Raw genomic sequence first — 15,162 nt, 5'->3', positions numbered from 1 at the left:
GATGATGTAGTGTGGAAGGAAAGAGAGCGTGTGATGCAACCGGAGAGAGAAAGAGAGCTGGCCTTGCAGTGGTGTGCTTTTATAGTAGCAGCAGGACACTTTGCTCACGGTTGTCTTTTTGCACATCATATGCATCGCTCTCTCTCTCTATCACACTTTTTGTTTGTAGAGTACCTCCACATCGAAACAGATAAACAAAATCCAAACAGTAACACACAAGATATTCAACCTATATATGTACGCCGCTCTTTTTCTTTATTGTAATCTATATACAAGGTTAATGTTTGCGGTATACAATTTACACGCCCCATTTGGCGCTCGTGCGTTTGTTGCGCCCCATGAGTATGTACATAATACGCCTCCACGTCGATTATTCTCCTATACACAACAGCAACAACAACAACAATCACGACGACACCGTATGTGGAACAACAATTTACATGCTGAAAGTTGAAATACTTGTAGGGTGTGATGATTGATACTAATCCTTTAAAGGAATCCTTCACCTGCAATATGCGCAATATCATGCACATCAACCGATTTCCCTAATGTCAGTGACGGGGGATTTGGATACGTTGTTGTTCATTTACATCTTGTCTCCCCTCATACAACACACCTCCCTTCCAATCCAATGAAAATCATGTTGACCATATTAACCGAGATGGGTAGTGGATCGTGATAAGGTACATACATCTTTGATCTTGCGGAAAACCACCTTTATGAAGCAACGTGATCTACCATGATGCATCGATTGGTTCTCATTGGGCATCATCGACATTCCTATTTTCATCATGTAACATGCTGCACACTTGGCATGCTTCCCACCACTCATTCAGCACATTTGACATCATACATAGCAGCAGTGACAGTAGGATAGTTTTCTATAAAATCTCCCAAGCCTCCATGTGTGTATTTAGAGAAAAAGCCAAGGGTGATATACGCAATAGATATATTGATTGTTGTTGGAGGAGAGCCAATGATATGTGTGTTCATGTGAGAGATCTGCAAAGGGAGAATTGACTTGTTTAAGGGAAAGACACCACCCAATCCAGTCCTTGCTCCAATGCTATCTTTTTGTTGTTGGATGACGAAGAGGTGGAGGATGATCCTTTGGTAGTAGTGCGTTGACGTCGTTTACGGCCTTGTTCGTCCACGTTATGGCCATGATCGAATACAACGGATGTCGTATAGCGTTGGCGACGAGGTCGTTGTTTTGCCGAGAGCTTCATAGAACGACGAAGACGACGATGAGACGATTTGTATTGACCATGGAGCTCATCTCCTAGATCGTGTTGCGATTCGAAAGTGGGATGCCATGTATCTGTTGCTTTGCGGAGCAAAGAGGAACGTCGACGAGCAGCTGGTTTTGCGACAACAGGTAAAGTAAACGTGGTGGTGGAAGAGTTGATGTCATCATCATCAAGAGCACGACTTGCTACTTGAGCATACAATGCGGGTCGATGTTCTTTTGTAATACACTGCCAATCCCATTCTTGTGGAACCACCTTGTGCACAAATGCATGATGATGGTCGTCATCGTCAGCATCCGCCTCATTCAGCAACTGCCATCCATCTTGAAGCGGTGGAAAGTCCATCTCGTCGTAAAGGAGGGCTGGCGAAATTGAACTATCCTGGCTCATCACGTCTTCTGCAAACGCAATACGATGGAAGGCCATGATGCTGATTGTTGTTGATTAAAGTATGTGTGTGTGTGTGTGTGTTTGTAGGGGAAAAAAGAGAAAAGAGAAAAAGAGAAATGGGGAAATCTAAAATCGAGTTCATTTTCTTTTTTAAATAACATTGGCTTATCAGCCGATTGTCTCATGAGATATCATCCCGTTCAGCCATGTGAATAATCTACTATGTATGTACGTACTCGGCAGATTGGAGCGAGAAAGGAGAGAGTACGATAGACCAGTCGATATCGCTTTTTCCCCCGTCATCATTCCGAATTTAATATTACGTGGTTCCTGGGTACGTACCCACACTGCCGGTGCGCACGGTGTATTGTGCAACAATCATGCACATAATAATGACCCCCTTCTCACGACACGCTTTGTATTGTATCTTCCATGCATTCATTGTCAATCTTGTTGTCGTTGTTCCCTTTCTTGTTACGTATTAAAATAGTATCCAAATAACGTACTAAGGTTCCAAACTATTCCTGTACCATAGCCAATATCATCATCATCATCATGATCCCTGCTCAGCGGACGCTAAACTGCAGCAGCGGTCATAGGGTCATGTATTCGTTGGACGATTCTGATACAAGTCGTTAGGTATACTAGTAGCTGCTCAATGATGATTAAGAGCTCACCCACGTGATAAAGCACTAGCCAAACGTTTATCATGGTTTGATGCCGTGCACAAGTTTACTAATGAAACCTCGGTCTCATACATATTTCAAAGTCGCACCATGTCCCATGATGATGAATGCAGCAGTTACAACAGCAGCATTCCATAAGATTACGTCATGTGTACAGGTTCTTTTTGGCATTGCACTAGCTCAATACCAAGGTCTTCCTCGTACAAAGTAACTTGAGTCGGGGTATCATGATAGCTAAACTTCTTGCCATTTCCGCTAATGATTCATAGCATGAATAAGACATACCCCATCGTGGGGATTGCAGCGGATCCATTCAACCAGGAGAGTGGTTGTTCCTCTTTTCATGCATTAATCAGGTTTTGAGATGATACGAACTCCAATTAGGAAAGCTTGACAACAATAAACATCTTGAATGTATAGCAAAGTCATTTTCCTCTGGATTTGGATGCCAATGAAGAAAATGCTACATATCAACTTTTCATCAGCTACCTTAAGCTAGCTGGTACCGCTGTTCTTTGGATGGCTTTATGCGCTTGTATTGTATGGAGAGATGATTGGGCTTGTGCTAGCTGACTCTTAAAACGATCCTATGTAGCGTACCTCGTCCCTTCAAAACGCAAGCACACAGCCGATCATCAAGATGAATGAAACCACATTTCTGCTTCCGCTGTTTGGTAATTGGAGCTAGATCACTGGTAATAGCAACTTGATAGTAATTCATAACAATGACCATGTGCCATGTAAATAGGATTCATTTCGTCACTATTATGCCCTGAAGAAAGTCCATTTACAGAAGCTATTACAAGGATCCAATGGTTGACAAATGTTGCCCTGATGTAAACAAATTTCAGCTCCTGAAACCAAGTCACCCTCGAGGAGTAGGAGGGAAGAAAGACTTTTTGCTTCAATGTGTACAATTAGCGTTACCATGGACGATGCCCAAAAAAGGCACGGCAGATTTCCAAAACAATGGAGCGGGGTAACGGACCAGGTGATTAATCGTTTTTGGGTTCAACAAACTTTAATTCTCTTGTCATCCGGTGCTGTGTTTTCATGCTAACAGGACATTGGTCGCATGGAGCGATGTCAAGGTATTCATAAACTTTGTGGATAAAACAAACACATGTTACAATATAGATGGATGTCATACACAATGGATCCTCCTCTCAGATGAATGTGTGAGCACATCCTAAAAGGGAAGGACGATTTCCCCGAGTGGGTGGGTGGGTTGGGTTATTAAAGTAGAGGTGTGGGGGAAATTGTTGTGAGTGGTCCTTCTCTCTTACTCTTACTCTTTTTCCTTCCCTTTCACCATTCCTTTCACCATCTCCTTAACTCCCGTTTTCTCGAGTGGAGGATGCAAGCCAATGAAGCTACCGAGGAAGGAATCCAAGCAACGTCCATTCTCTTATCACAGCATTCGTCAACGATGGTCCATCAAGCATAGAAAGAAACGAGCTGCAGCAGCATTCACCAAAGACGGCCTGACCCGAGATCAGCTATCCTCAATGTCCTCATTGGCCGACTATGCAGAACGCACTTTTCATTTGCAACTCGAAGACAAACATATCCATGACCTACTCGCCGCCAATGCTTGGGACTTGAAGCGGGCCATGATCGAGCTCGACCATTACGAGGAAGCTTACCATGGACTTTTACATACAACACCTGAGCCTGGTAGCTCCATGCTAGGCGCTGAAAATGATGGTGGTACCAGTTGTTATATCGATGCTTTATTATTTGCCATGTTCATCTCGCTTATGGTAAGTGGATAGAGTGTTGTGTCCCTTTTCTTCTTTATGACTAACGATATCTAGGCATTTGATCCTCTATTGACATACGATACCTCTTCCGATCAACCTGAAAAAGCAACACTGCAAACAGCATTACGCCTTTTTGTCAATACGATGCGCAAAGGCCAGCTGGTACGAAGACATGTCGTTGTACAACTACGTGAAGCCCTTCAAGCTGCTGGTTGGAATGGCAAGAGTGAACGTGGATCTTGGCGACAAGAAGATGCAAGTGAGCTGCTACTATTTTTGACCGAAGCCTTTGATCTTCCATATCTTCCGGTAAGCTTCTTTTCAGGGGTGGGGCTTGGGGAATGTATGCATCAGTAGATTCATTGTATAATATGTTTATAGTTCCAAATGCGGTTATTCCATGGTGCCAAAAAGGACGTGGATGATGATCGAGTGACGACGGATCGAGTGCTATCACTATCCATGCCAACGGATTCGCATGAACAAGTCATTCGACTCGAGAATATCCTCCTTGATCATTTCTACAGCAGCATCGTTACCGGTGTTAGACGACAAGTTGATTGGCATGAATTCAGTCCCAATTCGGCACCAGCTTCGCCTACCAGTATGACGAGCATGTCCTCAATCACCAAAGTAAAGTTGACAGAGCGAAGGGAGGAAATTGCTGTCAATGCTTGGCAAGTGTTGGAGCTGCTCCCGTTTTACAGTGGTATCAATGAACAGGGTGAACAAATCAAGTCCCAGAATCGTGGATCGTTTCCAGACTCTCGTATGGTGTTGCCCATCATTCTAAAACGATATCGCTGCTCCAATCGAGGCACCTATTCCAAAGATCAGCGAAGAGTCCTTGTCCCTGCCAGCATTCATTTCAATCGCTTTCTCAACCAAAACGCTGATGATCCTCTTTGTGATACCTGTGGCCAAAAGATTGAAGGTGTCATGCGCTTACGCAGTGCTGTATGCCACAAAGGACATGCTCCATTTTCTGGTCATTACATTGCTTATTCCCGGTCATTCAAGGATGGTCATGATTATTGGCTGAAGCACGGTATGTTTGTTAAGGAGGAAGATGATGGTTTTATACATGGAATGTTGAGTGACTTATATATACATCCTATCATCAAGATGATTTATCTACTAGTGAGCGTGTCAAACCTTTACGCCCTCAAGACGAGCAAGCCATCTATGAAGAACTAAGTCGAGATGGTTATTTATTCTTTTACGAGTTATATCGCGAATGTCAACATCATGAAACACCACCACCATCACAAGAGCCAATACGACGACCCTCCACCAGCAAAGATCCAAAAGGTGCCTATCCCCCTTTATCCCCTGTTCTCGTTGCCAGTGCACCTGTACAAGAATCCCCAACTGAAGCTGAAGACGCTGTTGCCCCCTCATCATCCACTAAATCCCGTCATTCCTTCTTAAGAAAGAAGCATTCATCATGTCATATCATGTAAAAGAAGAATCATATAATACATTATCTATTTCGAGTAATCAAAAACACCTTTGCCTGATTTACGTCCATAATGACCTTGGCTGATAAGTTCATCGAGAATAGCACATGGCTTGACATAGGCATCGTCAAGGGATCCTTCCTTGGCCCAGCCATCAACAATGAATTTAAGGGTATCCAAGCCGACAAACTACATGTGTACATTACACCATCATCAATGACAATGCCCACATTTTTTTGTTGTATACCACACTCACATCAGATAACTCAAGAGGGCCCATGGGCATGCCTGCACCAAGCTTCATAGCAGTATCAATGTCCTTCGCACTAGCCTCGCCACGTTCAAGGATACGGAATGCTTCCATCATATAAGGAATCAACAAGCGGTTGACGATGAAGCTATGTATGTATCAACCAAAACAAGGTTGAGTCATTCTACTTTATGCATACATGTATGTATTGACCCTTACCCTGGTGTGTCCTTGCATTCTACAGGTGTCTTGCCAGTCTTCTTGGTAAATGTAACCAAATCCTCATACACAGGGTCGGTGACAGCTTCAGTGCGTACAATCTCAACGAGCTTCATAGCAGGAACGGGATTGAAAAAGTGCAAACCAGCAAAGCGTTGGCGACGTTCAGGTGAAGTAGCTTCAGCAATCTTGGTGACAGGAAGCGAAGATGTATTGGTACAAAAGATGGTATCCTTATCAGCAACGGCATCCAATGATTTGAAGAGGGCTTGTTTGGCATCGATGTTTTCCACAATAGCTTCAACCACAAGGTCGGTGTTACCAATGGTTTTGACAGCATCCGTACTCGTGGCAATGTTACTGAGAGCCTTGTCGATGAAGGCTTGTTGTTGGGCGGCGTCTTCGGGGAACTTTTTACGAGCGACACGCTTGATAGAGTTGCCAATGATCTTTTGTCCATTTTCCAAAGCAGCCTCGGTCGTATCCACCATGGTCACCTTGTAGTCAGCTTGAGCCGCCACTTGCACAATGCCAGATCCCATAAGACCAGCACCAATGACAGTGACATTGCGAATGTCCTTCAGCTGACGAGCACTCGTAGAGAAGTTGTAGGAGCTGACAAGCGTCTTGTTGAACAAAGGACGAGCACGAGTAAAGAACAACATACGTGTGTGTAAGTGTGTAAAAGCGAAACAAAAAGGATTAAAGTTAAACGAGGCCGATAGCTGAATCCTGCTTTTTGCTTAGATCGCTGTGAATCATATGAAAGTGATCAGCATGACGTTTAGTACCTTTTTACACAGAGTCCACTCACACACACACACACACCTTATTATGTACTTCTACATTATCCAAATAAACCATAGCATATAAAGATTTATCGACACACCATCACATTCTTATTCAATTTGTTTGTTGATCATCAAAAGAAATCCATCATTTATTACACAACGCAATCTACATGTGAACATGACAATGCGGTTTCGGAGATATGCATTGTGTCTCCTCCTCACAACGACGACGACTGTTGAATGTCATTTAAAAAGAGCTTGACTGCGTCGGCTGTTCCAAAGACGGCACAAAATATACCCACAGCAGCTATAAGCGCACATCCAAGCAGCTCCCAAGGGTTTCTATCATGCCATGCAAGCTTGATCCAAAAAATACATGGCAACACAAAGGTAAGCGACTCGGCTGCAATGGTGCCTATCAAGGACATAAAGTCCGAAAAATACGGAGTGAGCATGGCAACCACTGCACATGAGCAAATTTCCACTGTTCGAAGCACGATCCGTGTTGCTCTTGCATGGCGTTGTAGCCATAGACGTTGTCGCTTTAGCCATGAAAGTTGGTGTCCCATAGTGGTAGTAGTAGTATCATCATCATCATGATCCTCTTGGTGGTCATCCATGGTGGCGTTGACGTCAACATCTTGATCTTCTTTATATCTTTTCATGGTTGCAGCAGCATGTTGATGTTCTTGAAGATAGCTCACACCAAGCCATGTCTCGATGCTCACTGTAAGCACATAAAGATACATTGGCACTGCTAATAACACATGCAGCGTGGCTACTAGCATAGCTACATTTTGTGCAGCGCCTGTGGGGGGGATTTAAAGACATCAACATTTATTGTATCCATCCATGGAGACGTACATCTTAATACTATACATACCTTGTGGCAAGCTGTCATAGACTGGATTGTGCACATCAGCACCATAGGCAAGATAGGCCAAAAATCCCACCGTCATGTACATGATGGTGACCGCAAATGTGGCCACCAATAAGACCTTGGGCCAATCGGATGGTGCAGCCATGGATGATTCAAGGTGTGGATAAATGACATTGCCACAATATGAAAAGCTAAAGGTGCTGAAGGCAATAGGGATACCTCCAGGATTAGCCCAATCATGGTGCACATTGGGTTGTTCATGGATAGTGGAAACGGATGCAGACGTAATCACAAATAATAAGCCTACCGTTGCCATGGATGCAAAAAAGCTACATTGTTATATATCAGCTGATCACGTTCATGTTTCAATCTTTGGTCTACCTCATAAAAGAAACGTCGCGCATGGTTCGCACCAATGCAAATGGAAAACCAACAACAGCAGATACAATCCAAGTACACGCTTTGCGGCTCACCACAACACCTGCAGAACCCAAGAGACGTGACACATTGTCGCCTGCCAAGATCATGTAGAGTATGGGCGTAAAGAGCAGCAGCAACATTGAGAATACAATACCCACAATGCGTCCTGGTAGACCAAATGTGACATGCCCAATCTCTGGAAAACCTGAAAGGCGGTGGCTCCTATAGCATCAAAATCTCGATAAGTCATCCTTCAAACTTTGGGATGCATGATTTAATAATACGTTACTGCCGATGATACAAGCAACGAATCAAAAGACATCCAGAAAATTGAGCCATCACCGCACTCAACCCGAGAAAAACTAAACCGATCCATCCAGATCGGCTTAGCGCATGAGGAATACCGAGTGCACCGGTACCTGCAACCACGCAGCTATTGCATGAAATGAATATTGATCTCGTTATCCCCTTAGCCAAAAACAACATGGGGCAGGGCACTTACACAATACTCGCTAATGTGGATGTATTGGACACCTTGGCAACATTTTCTCGGCCCTCTTGTTGTTGATGTTGGTCACTTTTCGAACGGATGGATGCATGTATGGCTGATGGCTTTAGCACCTGCTTCTCCTTTCTTTCTTTCACTGTGGTCGTTTGCTCTTGAGTCAACACTTTTATATGCCTTGTGTGAGTGCTTGAGAGATTACATGTAGCAAGTTGTTATGTGTATGACGTTGCTCACCAAGGTAATCATCATTGTTAACAGTGGAAGAATTCAATGAATGAATGTCGTCCGCCTCTGTCATTTGAGGAAAAGGCTGCAAGGGTATTGTGATATCGAAAAAGCTGTCTTGAGATAAAAAGACCAGTACTAGTTATATGGCACTTGCCACCTTCTCTCCTAATGATCATCCCTTTACTGCACTCACCCATCCTTTTTCCCTCTCACCCACATTATTCACCCCCTTTCTCCATGCGTTCGGTTTGAGATCGATCTAAGATCTTGTCATACATATACAAATGTTTTAATGCGTATAGTGTCAATGGGGTTGAAAACAATGCTATATACAAAATTAACGATTTTGACGAGCCTTCTCCTTCTCTGCAACTTCTTCACGATCCTCCTCGGCTAGCTCACGATCGATGCGATGTCCTCGGGATTCATGTTGTGCTCTCTTTGGCTGCGAGTGTCTTTCCTTGAACACGTCATCGACATTGTCGTACCATTTGTTTTCACCTTCATTGGGTCGTTCATAGTCAACGCCGGTACCAAGGGCAGCTTCGGTATGTGCTACCGTGCCCAAACGTGCAGTGTGGTGGTGGGTGGGATGATTGTTGTTGCGGTTGCTCATGGTAAATAAAAAGAGTCAGATGCACTACGTAGCCATGGATCGCTTAAAGTGGGACGTTTATATACCCAACATGGCATCCAACCCATGTTCTTTGTGACAAAAGCATGATATCATGGGTTGAGAAATTGAAACATGGCGTGGAAACTACACGCCCCCTCCAATGACAAACCCCTGGTCAACATGGTGTATGCATATGATTTCTTTTTACTTGTGAAGGAAAAAAAGAAGCTGCTGTATTGTTGGTTCCTTTAATACACGATACATTTATGCTTTGGAGATGACCGTTTCACTACTTGCTTTGCTGCTGCATGTAATTGTACTTTTTGAGACCTGATCAGGTTGTTCGGCGTGATTCCAGGATAGTCTATGACTAGCAACGTCGCTCTTTTTTGATGTTGTATGCGTCTTTTCATCCATGATCTTGATGCATGTACTATCGGAGCTGGTGGTGGTGGACGTTGATGATGATGATGTTTGCAGCAAATGATCCATAACATGTTCCAGCCGTACGATTCCCAATGAAGTTATCCTATGCGTACGGCTGCTACTACTTGTATCACTGCTGCTGTTATTAGCTGTGGATAATGATTCAAGAGACCCATTGCTATCATGGCTTGTTCGAGGGCTTGTATTACGTGATGTACATGATGTCACAAGTGCCATATGTGCTAAATGGATAACAAGGCAAGGTTAATCGTCAAATCACATTACAAGTTTAAACGATGTTACTTGCATGGCTCATTTTGGAGTAGCTGTAAAAGCGTTAGAACCCTCGTGGATGCTGGTATCTCAATCACAGGATCCAATGTCAAGTCGCGGATGGTTTTCTTTTCTGAACTATTATAATGAAGCACCGAAAACAGCTGTTTTGGCAATAGGTATTAAAAGTGCTGTAGGATAGAGAGATGTGGCCTCCTTTCTTTTCTTTCTTTCTTACTTTGCTAGCTGTGATCGTTCCAATCACTGCCTCTTGTTTTGTTTCTTGCTGGTTAAGTATTCGATCATAGACAGGGAGAGCTGCGTAGCCACTAGCAACGACGCGGCCCAATAATGCGTTGTCGATTGCATCATCCGCATAAAGCATACACTCATGGTGATGGTGTTGTGGTGGTGGATGTGGGCTATAGAGCAAATCGCCTGCTGTCTTTTCTGATACTTTCAAAATGCATTGAAGTAATGACGTGGTGCTTTGATCAAGCGGCCCTGGATGCAATTGATTTGAGTTGCTGTTGCTATGGAGACCGATAAGCTCACAAAGCTCTAAATTCATACATGGATACCATCATGGTGAATGTTTTGTGGGCGAACAAAGTGTGAATCCTGTTCTTCTTACCAGAGACATTATATACAAAGCCATGATGTTTTCCAAGGCACTTGTCCAAAATTTTGGAAATGGGCCATGCAATGATATACCAAAAGCCTATCAATACTCGAACCGGTATCGCAAAGAATGCACCAATGGCGAGACCATTACGAGAACAAACGGCCTGAGGTATAATTTCCGAAAAGAGAACAATGAGCACGGTCGATAGAATGATAGCCAAATACCCTACAATACATAATAGCCGGCGGTATTGGGATAAAAAGAACATGACGTGATGGTAGGGGATACTAATAATGATGACTTGCCTTGTCCAAAAAGGCCATCAATAAGCACAGGCAAGGTTTCATTCAACACGGTGTTGGTGAGGAGTAAGGCTGTCAGGAGCAAATGGCCGTTTTTGCGGATAGGCATGATGCGTGCAGCATATTTCCGTTGTTTGGGCGTACCAGCTGCAGATAATATGGCGAGATTGGTGACATCTTGAGACATCTAGTACCATTGACAAGGAGTAATAGAACATCCATTTGAGTGACCGCTATTATTGTGATAACGTTGAAATCCACCATCCCCCCTTTTTTTCCCTGTTGCAGCTTGCATGATAAAGAGAGGAAGAGGGAGCAGCGTGCCCAAGTGGGAAAAAAAGTTAGATGGAACCACTTACCAAACCAAGTGTCAATCCTACATACATACATACGCAGGGAGGAAGGCGTATATGGATCATCATGAGTTTCCACACCATGTGACATTAAAGTAGGGCAGTGGGCCCACGATTTAATCATACCTGCGACAATACCACTACATACAACGAGTGCTATGATGGCGATGATTTGTCCCCAGAATTGAGCTGATGAAAGATTAGATGATGATGCTTCTTCCTGGACATTAGCAGTAGTGGTGGTCGTGGAGGACGCTTCATCAGCAGCTTGAGTTATGGAAAAAATCAATGCTTGTAACAGCAAAAGGACAATGAAAGAAAAGACGTTTTTCATAGGTATGCAAAAGAAAGATAGAGAATGAACCTTGGAAAAGAGGTGCAATAAATAAAGGAGAAGATTCAAGGTGCAAAGATGGGCGCTTGGATCTTCGGGTGGTGTTCTTAATATCATCGTCACATGAATGGACGCCTTCGATCCTTTCTCAAGATTATCGTGAATGGTAGTCTGCGTGGCGAAACTCTCTCTCTTCATGCAGGATTCTCGCCATTTGATTATTCCTGCTCATTATCCGTACATGGCGTCACTTTGATACACTAGATACTCGGCACCTGAGAGCCATTTTCTTGTTCAAGTTCCTCCATCCATCTTGCACAACGTCCAGCATCCGCTTTGAGCCATACCATCAATAATACGTATGCTGCACCTCCTATAGAATGACAGCTTGTCCCGTTTTTCCTTATTACAGTTTGCTCATATTTCAATTATCGACATAGCCGGCCTAGTCTTGTTATGAATAAACCTTGTTTTTTCTTGTCATTGTGATGGAAAAGCGACAACTTGAGCATTATCTTGGTTTATCTACCAACGCATTAGGAATGACGTTATGATAGAACAAGCATGGTGGTCAATAAAGATGTAGTTGTAACGCCGGCTGAGTAATGCATTGAGAAGATTACATGTATGGCAAAACAAAGAACAAAGGACAAAGAGTGAGCTCATTGTAGGTAAAAGTTACAGCGATATGGCTTCTTTCCTTTCCATATACAATCATGGTTCAAAATTAAATTTAGGAGTGAAGAGCACAAAGGAATCATGTTAGCATGTCATTTTGATGATAGCAATGGTATCCTTTATTTCATGATCATATCAAAATGCGCATTTTCAAATAGCTATTATTCTTGTCAAGGAAAACCAAACATTTATTGTCAGCAAAACAAGTGAATAGTAGGATGCTTCTATGGCCCGCATATCATGCATACATCTCGATCCATCCAATCATCGACCTTATTGCTTTTGCTTCTTGTTGCTGTTTCCATCAGGGTTGTTGGTTGATTTGCGCTTGATCATGGATGAAAGGTCATTGACAGTGGCTGTGTTGAGAGCTGCGACGGCCGATTGTCCACCAGCACCCAGGAAGCTCTTGAGTAATGCTTCTGCTTCCTTTTGTTTCTCTTGGCGACTTGTCAGTTCTTCAGCCTTAAACATATAAATAAGCATTTTATCCTGCCGGCATCCAACTCTTTCCCTAATTGGTTTACCTTTTCCTCCATATCAACAATCAATTGCTTGATTTCCTTGACTTCCTTGTTGTCATCAGCAGCAGCAGGGGTCGTAGCAGCCTTTCCTTTTCCTTTGACATCCTCCTCATCCTTGCTAGTGTCAGCCTGTATACTCTCAATTCGCTTCTTGAGGACTTGGATGGCATTCTTGATCTCTTCACCAGCTTGATCTCCTTCATTTGTCGAAAATTCGAGTGCTAATGCCAACTTGTAATGTGCCTCGGCCAACTGACGATCGCCTTGATCCAATAACTCCTTTTTGATCTCCAACGCTTTCCTATAATCAGGCAATGCTTGATCGAATTTTTCTACCATGGCATGTTAATATCTCTCTCGCTCTTTCCTACATGATGCGTATTGATATTTACCTGTTTCCACTGACACATCACCAAGGCATAAATGCACATCAGCCAATTTTAATCGCGTCTCCTTGTCGTCGCTCTTTTCAAGAATCACACGTGACAAATCAAGAATCTCCCATGCAGTCTGAAAGTCATCTTCGTCATCCTCATCATCGCCTTGTTGTTGCTGCTGCTCGTCTTGTTCTTGATCCTCCTCCTCTTCTTGTTCATCATCTTCAAAATGGAACTTGGAGTTGGATGTAGTCTCTATTAATATAGGTTAAGCACTTAAGATATCCACCTTGTCTTTATCCAACCTACTTGGCTTGGCTTCTGATGATGCTGTGGAAGCCGCTGCAGCTTCGTCTTGACGCTTGGAGTCGCCCAATACTGTGTTTTGTTGAATAGCGTGTTGCAAGAGAGCACGACCATATGCAAAGTAGGCATCACCACTCTCAGGAGCCAATTCACCGTGGATGGAGTCACTATCGAAAGAACATTCGCTTGTATCAATGTATGCCCCCAGGAACAGATCGCATTGCTGATCGAGAACAAGCCTTACAGTAACTGACAAGCTTCGCCGAGCTTTTCCACACTGGTCTCGTAATCGTTGAGGGACAAGGATCGATTGCCTTCTTCCAAGAGCGTGTTGATTTTTTGTTGCTGATCACTGCTGTCGGCCATGGTTTATGCGAGGTAAAGAGAAAAGGAGGGAGAGAACAAAATAGAGTGAGGAGAGGAGGAGGTACGTCTCTTTTTGTCATCCCGCGGCATCCCGACGCGTTCTTTTCTCGTCAATGCAGTAAAGCGGCTCCTCAGTAGTATGTAAGGAACACATTGATACTTGGTTTTCAAGACACCAGCACCACCCATGCATGATGTTGTATAGCTAGAGATTTCATCTATGTTACTATTGGATTGTGGGATCATTCAACATTCCTCCTCCTCCATAAAACATATAATAATAAAACGCGACATTTATAAATGTGGGATGTATACAGTGCTTTGCGTTTGAAAATACAAAATCTGGTTGGAGTGTGTGGGGACGAAATTAAGGCTGCTGTTAACGCGCCCGCTTGTGAATAAGGTGATGGTGAAGTTATTACTGCTACTGTTTGCGTAGAAGATGACGATGGTGCCATAAAATCCCTGCTACTGTAATGCCTTCCAAACTACCATTACAGATTTGTGCTTGCATCATCAACGTCAAAGCCTTGTCGTATATCTTCGGGAAGGTATCTTTGCCAGTCTTTGCTATAAAGTATTGCTAGATCTTCGTATCTTCCACTCTTCATCTTGAAGTACTTCTTCAACATTTGATACACGCTTTGAGGTTGCATACACAATTCTTCCAACAAATGGCTTGTACGCCACTCGATATGTACTTGTCGATCATGATACGTATAAACTTGTATGCAACATCAGAGCGACTGAAACCGGCCTATTCTGCTAGCATTGCCTCATACAGATCTTGGCCTACACAAAACAAGGCAAGATTAACCCCTTGTAATTGTAGAAGCAATGTATGTACTTACCAACAACAGCTTTGTCAACAATGTTTATGATAGCAAGACCGATTTTGCTCATTAGGTCCGTTCCCGGCAAATATTGGCCTCACCAATGGTGCCAGATACTACCATCCACTTCTTCATGAGGTTTTCATTCGTTTTGGTTCATCGAAGGAGCTTGCCATCAAAGCTGCCTTCTTGTTTTCGTTAGGAGAGCCCACCACAATGGGTGCATCACCCTGAGTACTTGCCACATTGGAGGGATCATCATACGTAGAAAGGGAGCTCCCACCCTTATCATCAAAAATCGGAT

The 15,162-nt window shown here is 43.4% G+C and overlaps 8 protein-coding genes across 8 annotated transcripts; 1 reads left to right on the top strand and 7 right to left on the bottom strand.

Moving 5' to 3' along the window:
• Window positions 1-1,025: 1,025 nt before the first annotated feature.
• On the bottom strand, window positions 1,026-1,676 carry O0I10_001267 (uncharacterized protein; the record flags this gene model as incomplete). Its single annotated transcript, XM_058481364.1, has 1 exon — window positions 1,026-1,676. One exon carries the CDS (start codon window positions 1,674-1,676, stop codon window positions 1,026-1,028), a length of 651 nt encoding a protein of 216 aa, XP_058348002.1.
• Window positions 1,677-3,693: 2,017 nt separating this feature from the next.
• Window positions 3,694-5,552, top strand: O0I10_001266 (uncharacterized protein; the record flags this gene model as incomplete). The annotated part of the gene is made up of 4 exons (XM_058481363.1): window positions 3,694-4,089; window positions 4,144-4,398; window positions 4,471-5,137; window positions 5,215-5,552. 4 exons carry the CDS (start codon window positions 3,694-3,696, stop codon window positions 5,550-5,552), a joined length of 1,656 nt encoding a protein of 551 aa, XP_058348001.1.
• A 24-nt stretch (window positions 5,553-5,576) lies between these two features.
• On the bottom strand, window positions 5,577-6,683 carry O0I10_001265 (uncharacterized protein; the record flags this gene model as incomplete). The annotated part of the gene is made up of 3 exons (XM_058481362.1): window positions 5,577-5,738; window positions 5,806-5,947; window positions 6,019-6,683. The coding sequence occupies 3 exons, from the start codon at window positions 6,681-6,683 to the stop codon at window positions 5,577-5,579; spliced, it is 969 nt and encodes a 322-aa protein (XP_058348000.1).
• A 344-nt stretch (window positions 6,684-7,027) lies between these two features.
• O0I10_001264 (uncharacterized protein) lies at window positions 7,028-8,915 on the bottom strand (the record flags this gene model as incomplete). The annotated part of the gene is made up of 6 exons (XM_058481361.1): window positions 7,028-7,617; window positions 7,693-8,018; window positions 8,071-8,331; window positions 8,399-8,542; window positions 8,612-8,780; window positions 8,852-8,915. The coding sequence occupies 6 exons, from the start codon at window positions 8,913-8,915 to the stop codon at window positions 7,028-7,030; spliced, it is 1,554 nt and encodes a 517-aa protein (XP_058347999.1).
• A 267-nt stretch (window positions 8,916-9,182) lies between these two features.
• Window positions 9,183-9,461, bottom strand: O0I10_001263 (uncharacterized protein; the record flags this gene model as incomplete). The annotated part of the gene is made up of 1 exon (XM_058481360.1): window positions 9,183-9,461. The coding sequence occupies one exon, from the start codon at window positions 9,459-9,461 to the stop codon at window positions 9,183-9,185; it is 279 nt and encodes a 92-aa protein (XP_058347998.1).
• Window positions 9,462-9,725: 264 nt separating this feature from the next.
• Window positions 9,726-10,124, bottom strand: O0I10_001262 (uncharacterized protein; the record flags this gene model as incomplete). The annotated part of the gene is made up of 1 exon (XM_058481359.1): window positions 9,726-10,124. One exon carries the CDS (start codon window positions 10,122-10,124, stop codon window positions 9,726-9,728), a length of 399 nt encoding a protein of 132 aa, XP_058347997.1.
• Window positions 10,125-10,186: 62 nt separating this feature from the next.
• O0I10_001261 (uncharacterized protein) lies at window positions 10,187-11,774 on the bottom strand (the record flags this gene model as incomplete). Its single annotated transcript, XM_058481358.1, has 6 exons — window positions 10,187-10,324; window positions 10,399-10,721; window positions 10,795-11,010; window positions 11,091-11,274; window positions 11,447-11,463; window positions 11,567-11,774. 6 exons carry the CDS (start codon window positions 11,772-11,774, stop codon window positions 10,187-10,189), a joined length of 1,086 nt encoding a protein of 361 aa, XP_058347996.1.
• A 951-nt stretch (window positions 11,775-12,725) lies between these two features.
• Window positions 12,726-14,025, bottom strand: O0I10_001260 (uncharacterized protein; the record flags this gene model as incomplete). Its single annotated transcript, XM_058481357.1, has 5 exons — window positions 12,726-12,917; window positions 12,980-13,308; window positions 13,369-13,608; window positions 13,663-13,826; window positions 13,904-14,025. 5 exons carry the CDS (start codon window positions 14,023-14,025, stop codon window positions 12,726-12,728), a joined length of 1,047 nt encoding a protein of 348 aa, XP_058347995.1.
• Window positions 14,026-15,162: the final 1,137 nt, after the last annotated feature.

Source organism: Lichtheimia ornata, assembly GCF_029851405.1.
Source record: "Lichtheimia ornata isolate CBS 291.66 chromosome Unknown scaffold00003, whole genome shotgun sequence".
In the NCBI taxonomy this organism is placed as follows: Eukaryota; Fungi; Mucoromycota; class Mucoromycetes; order Mucorales; family Lichtheimiaceae; genus Lichtheimia; species Lichtheimia ornata.
Note: the sequence above shows the minus strand (reverse complement) of the source record. Positions and strands in the feature narration are given on the sequence as shown.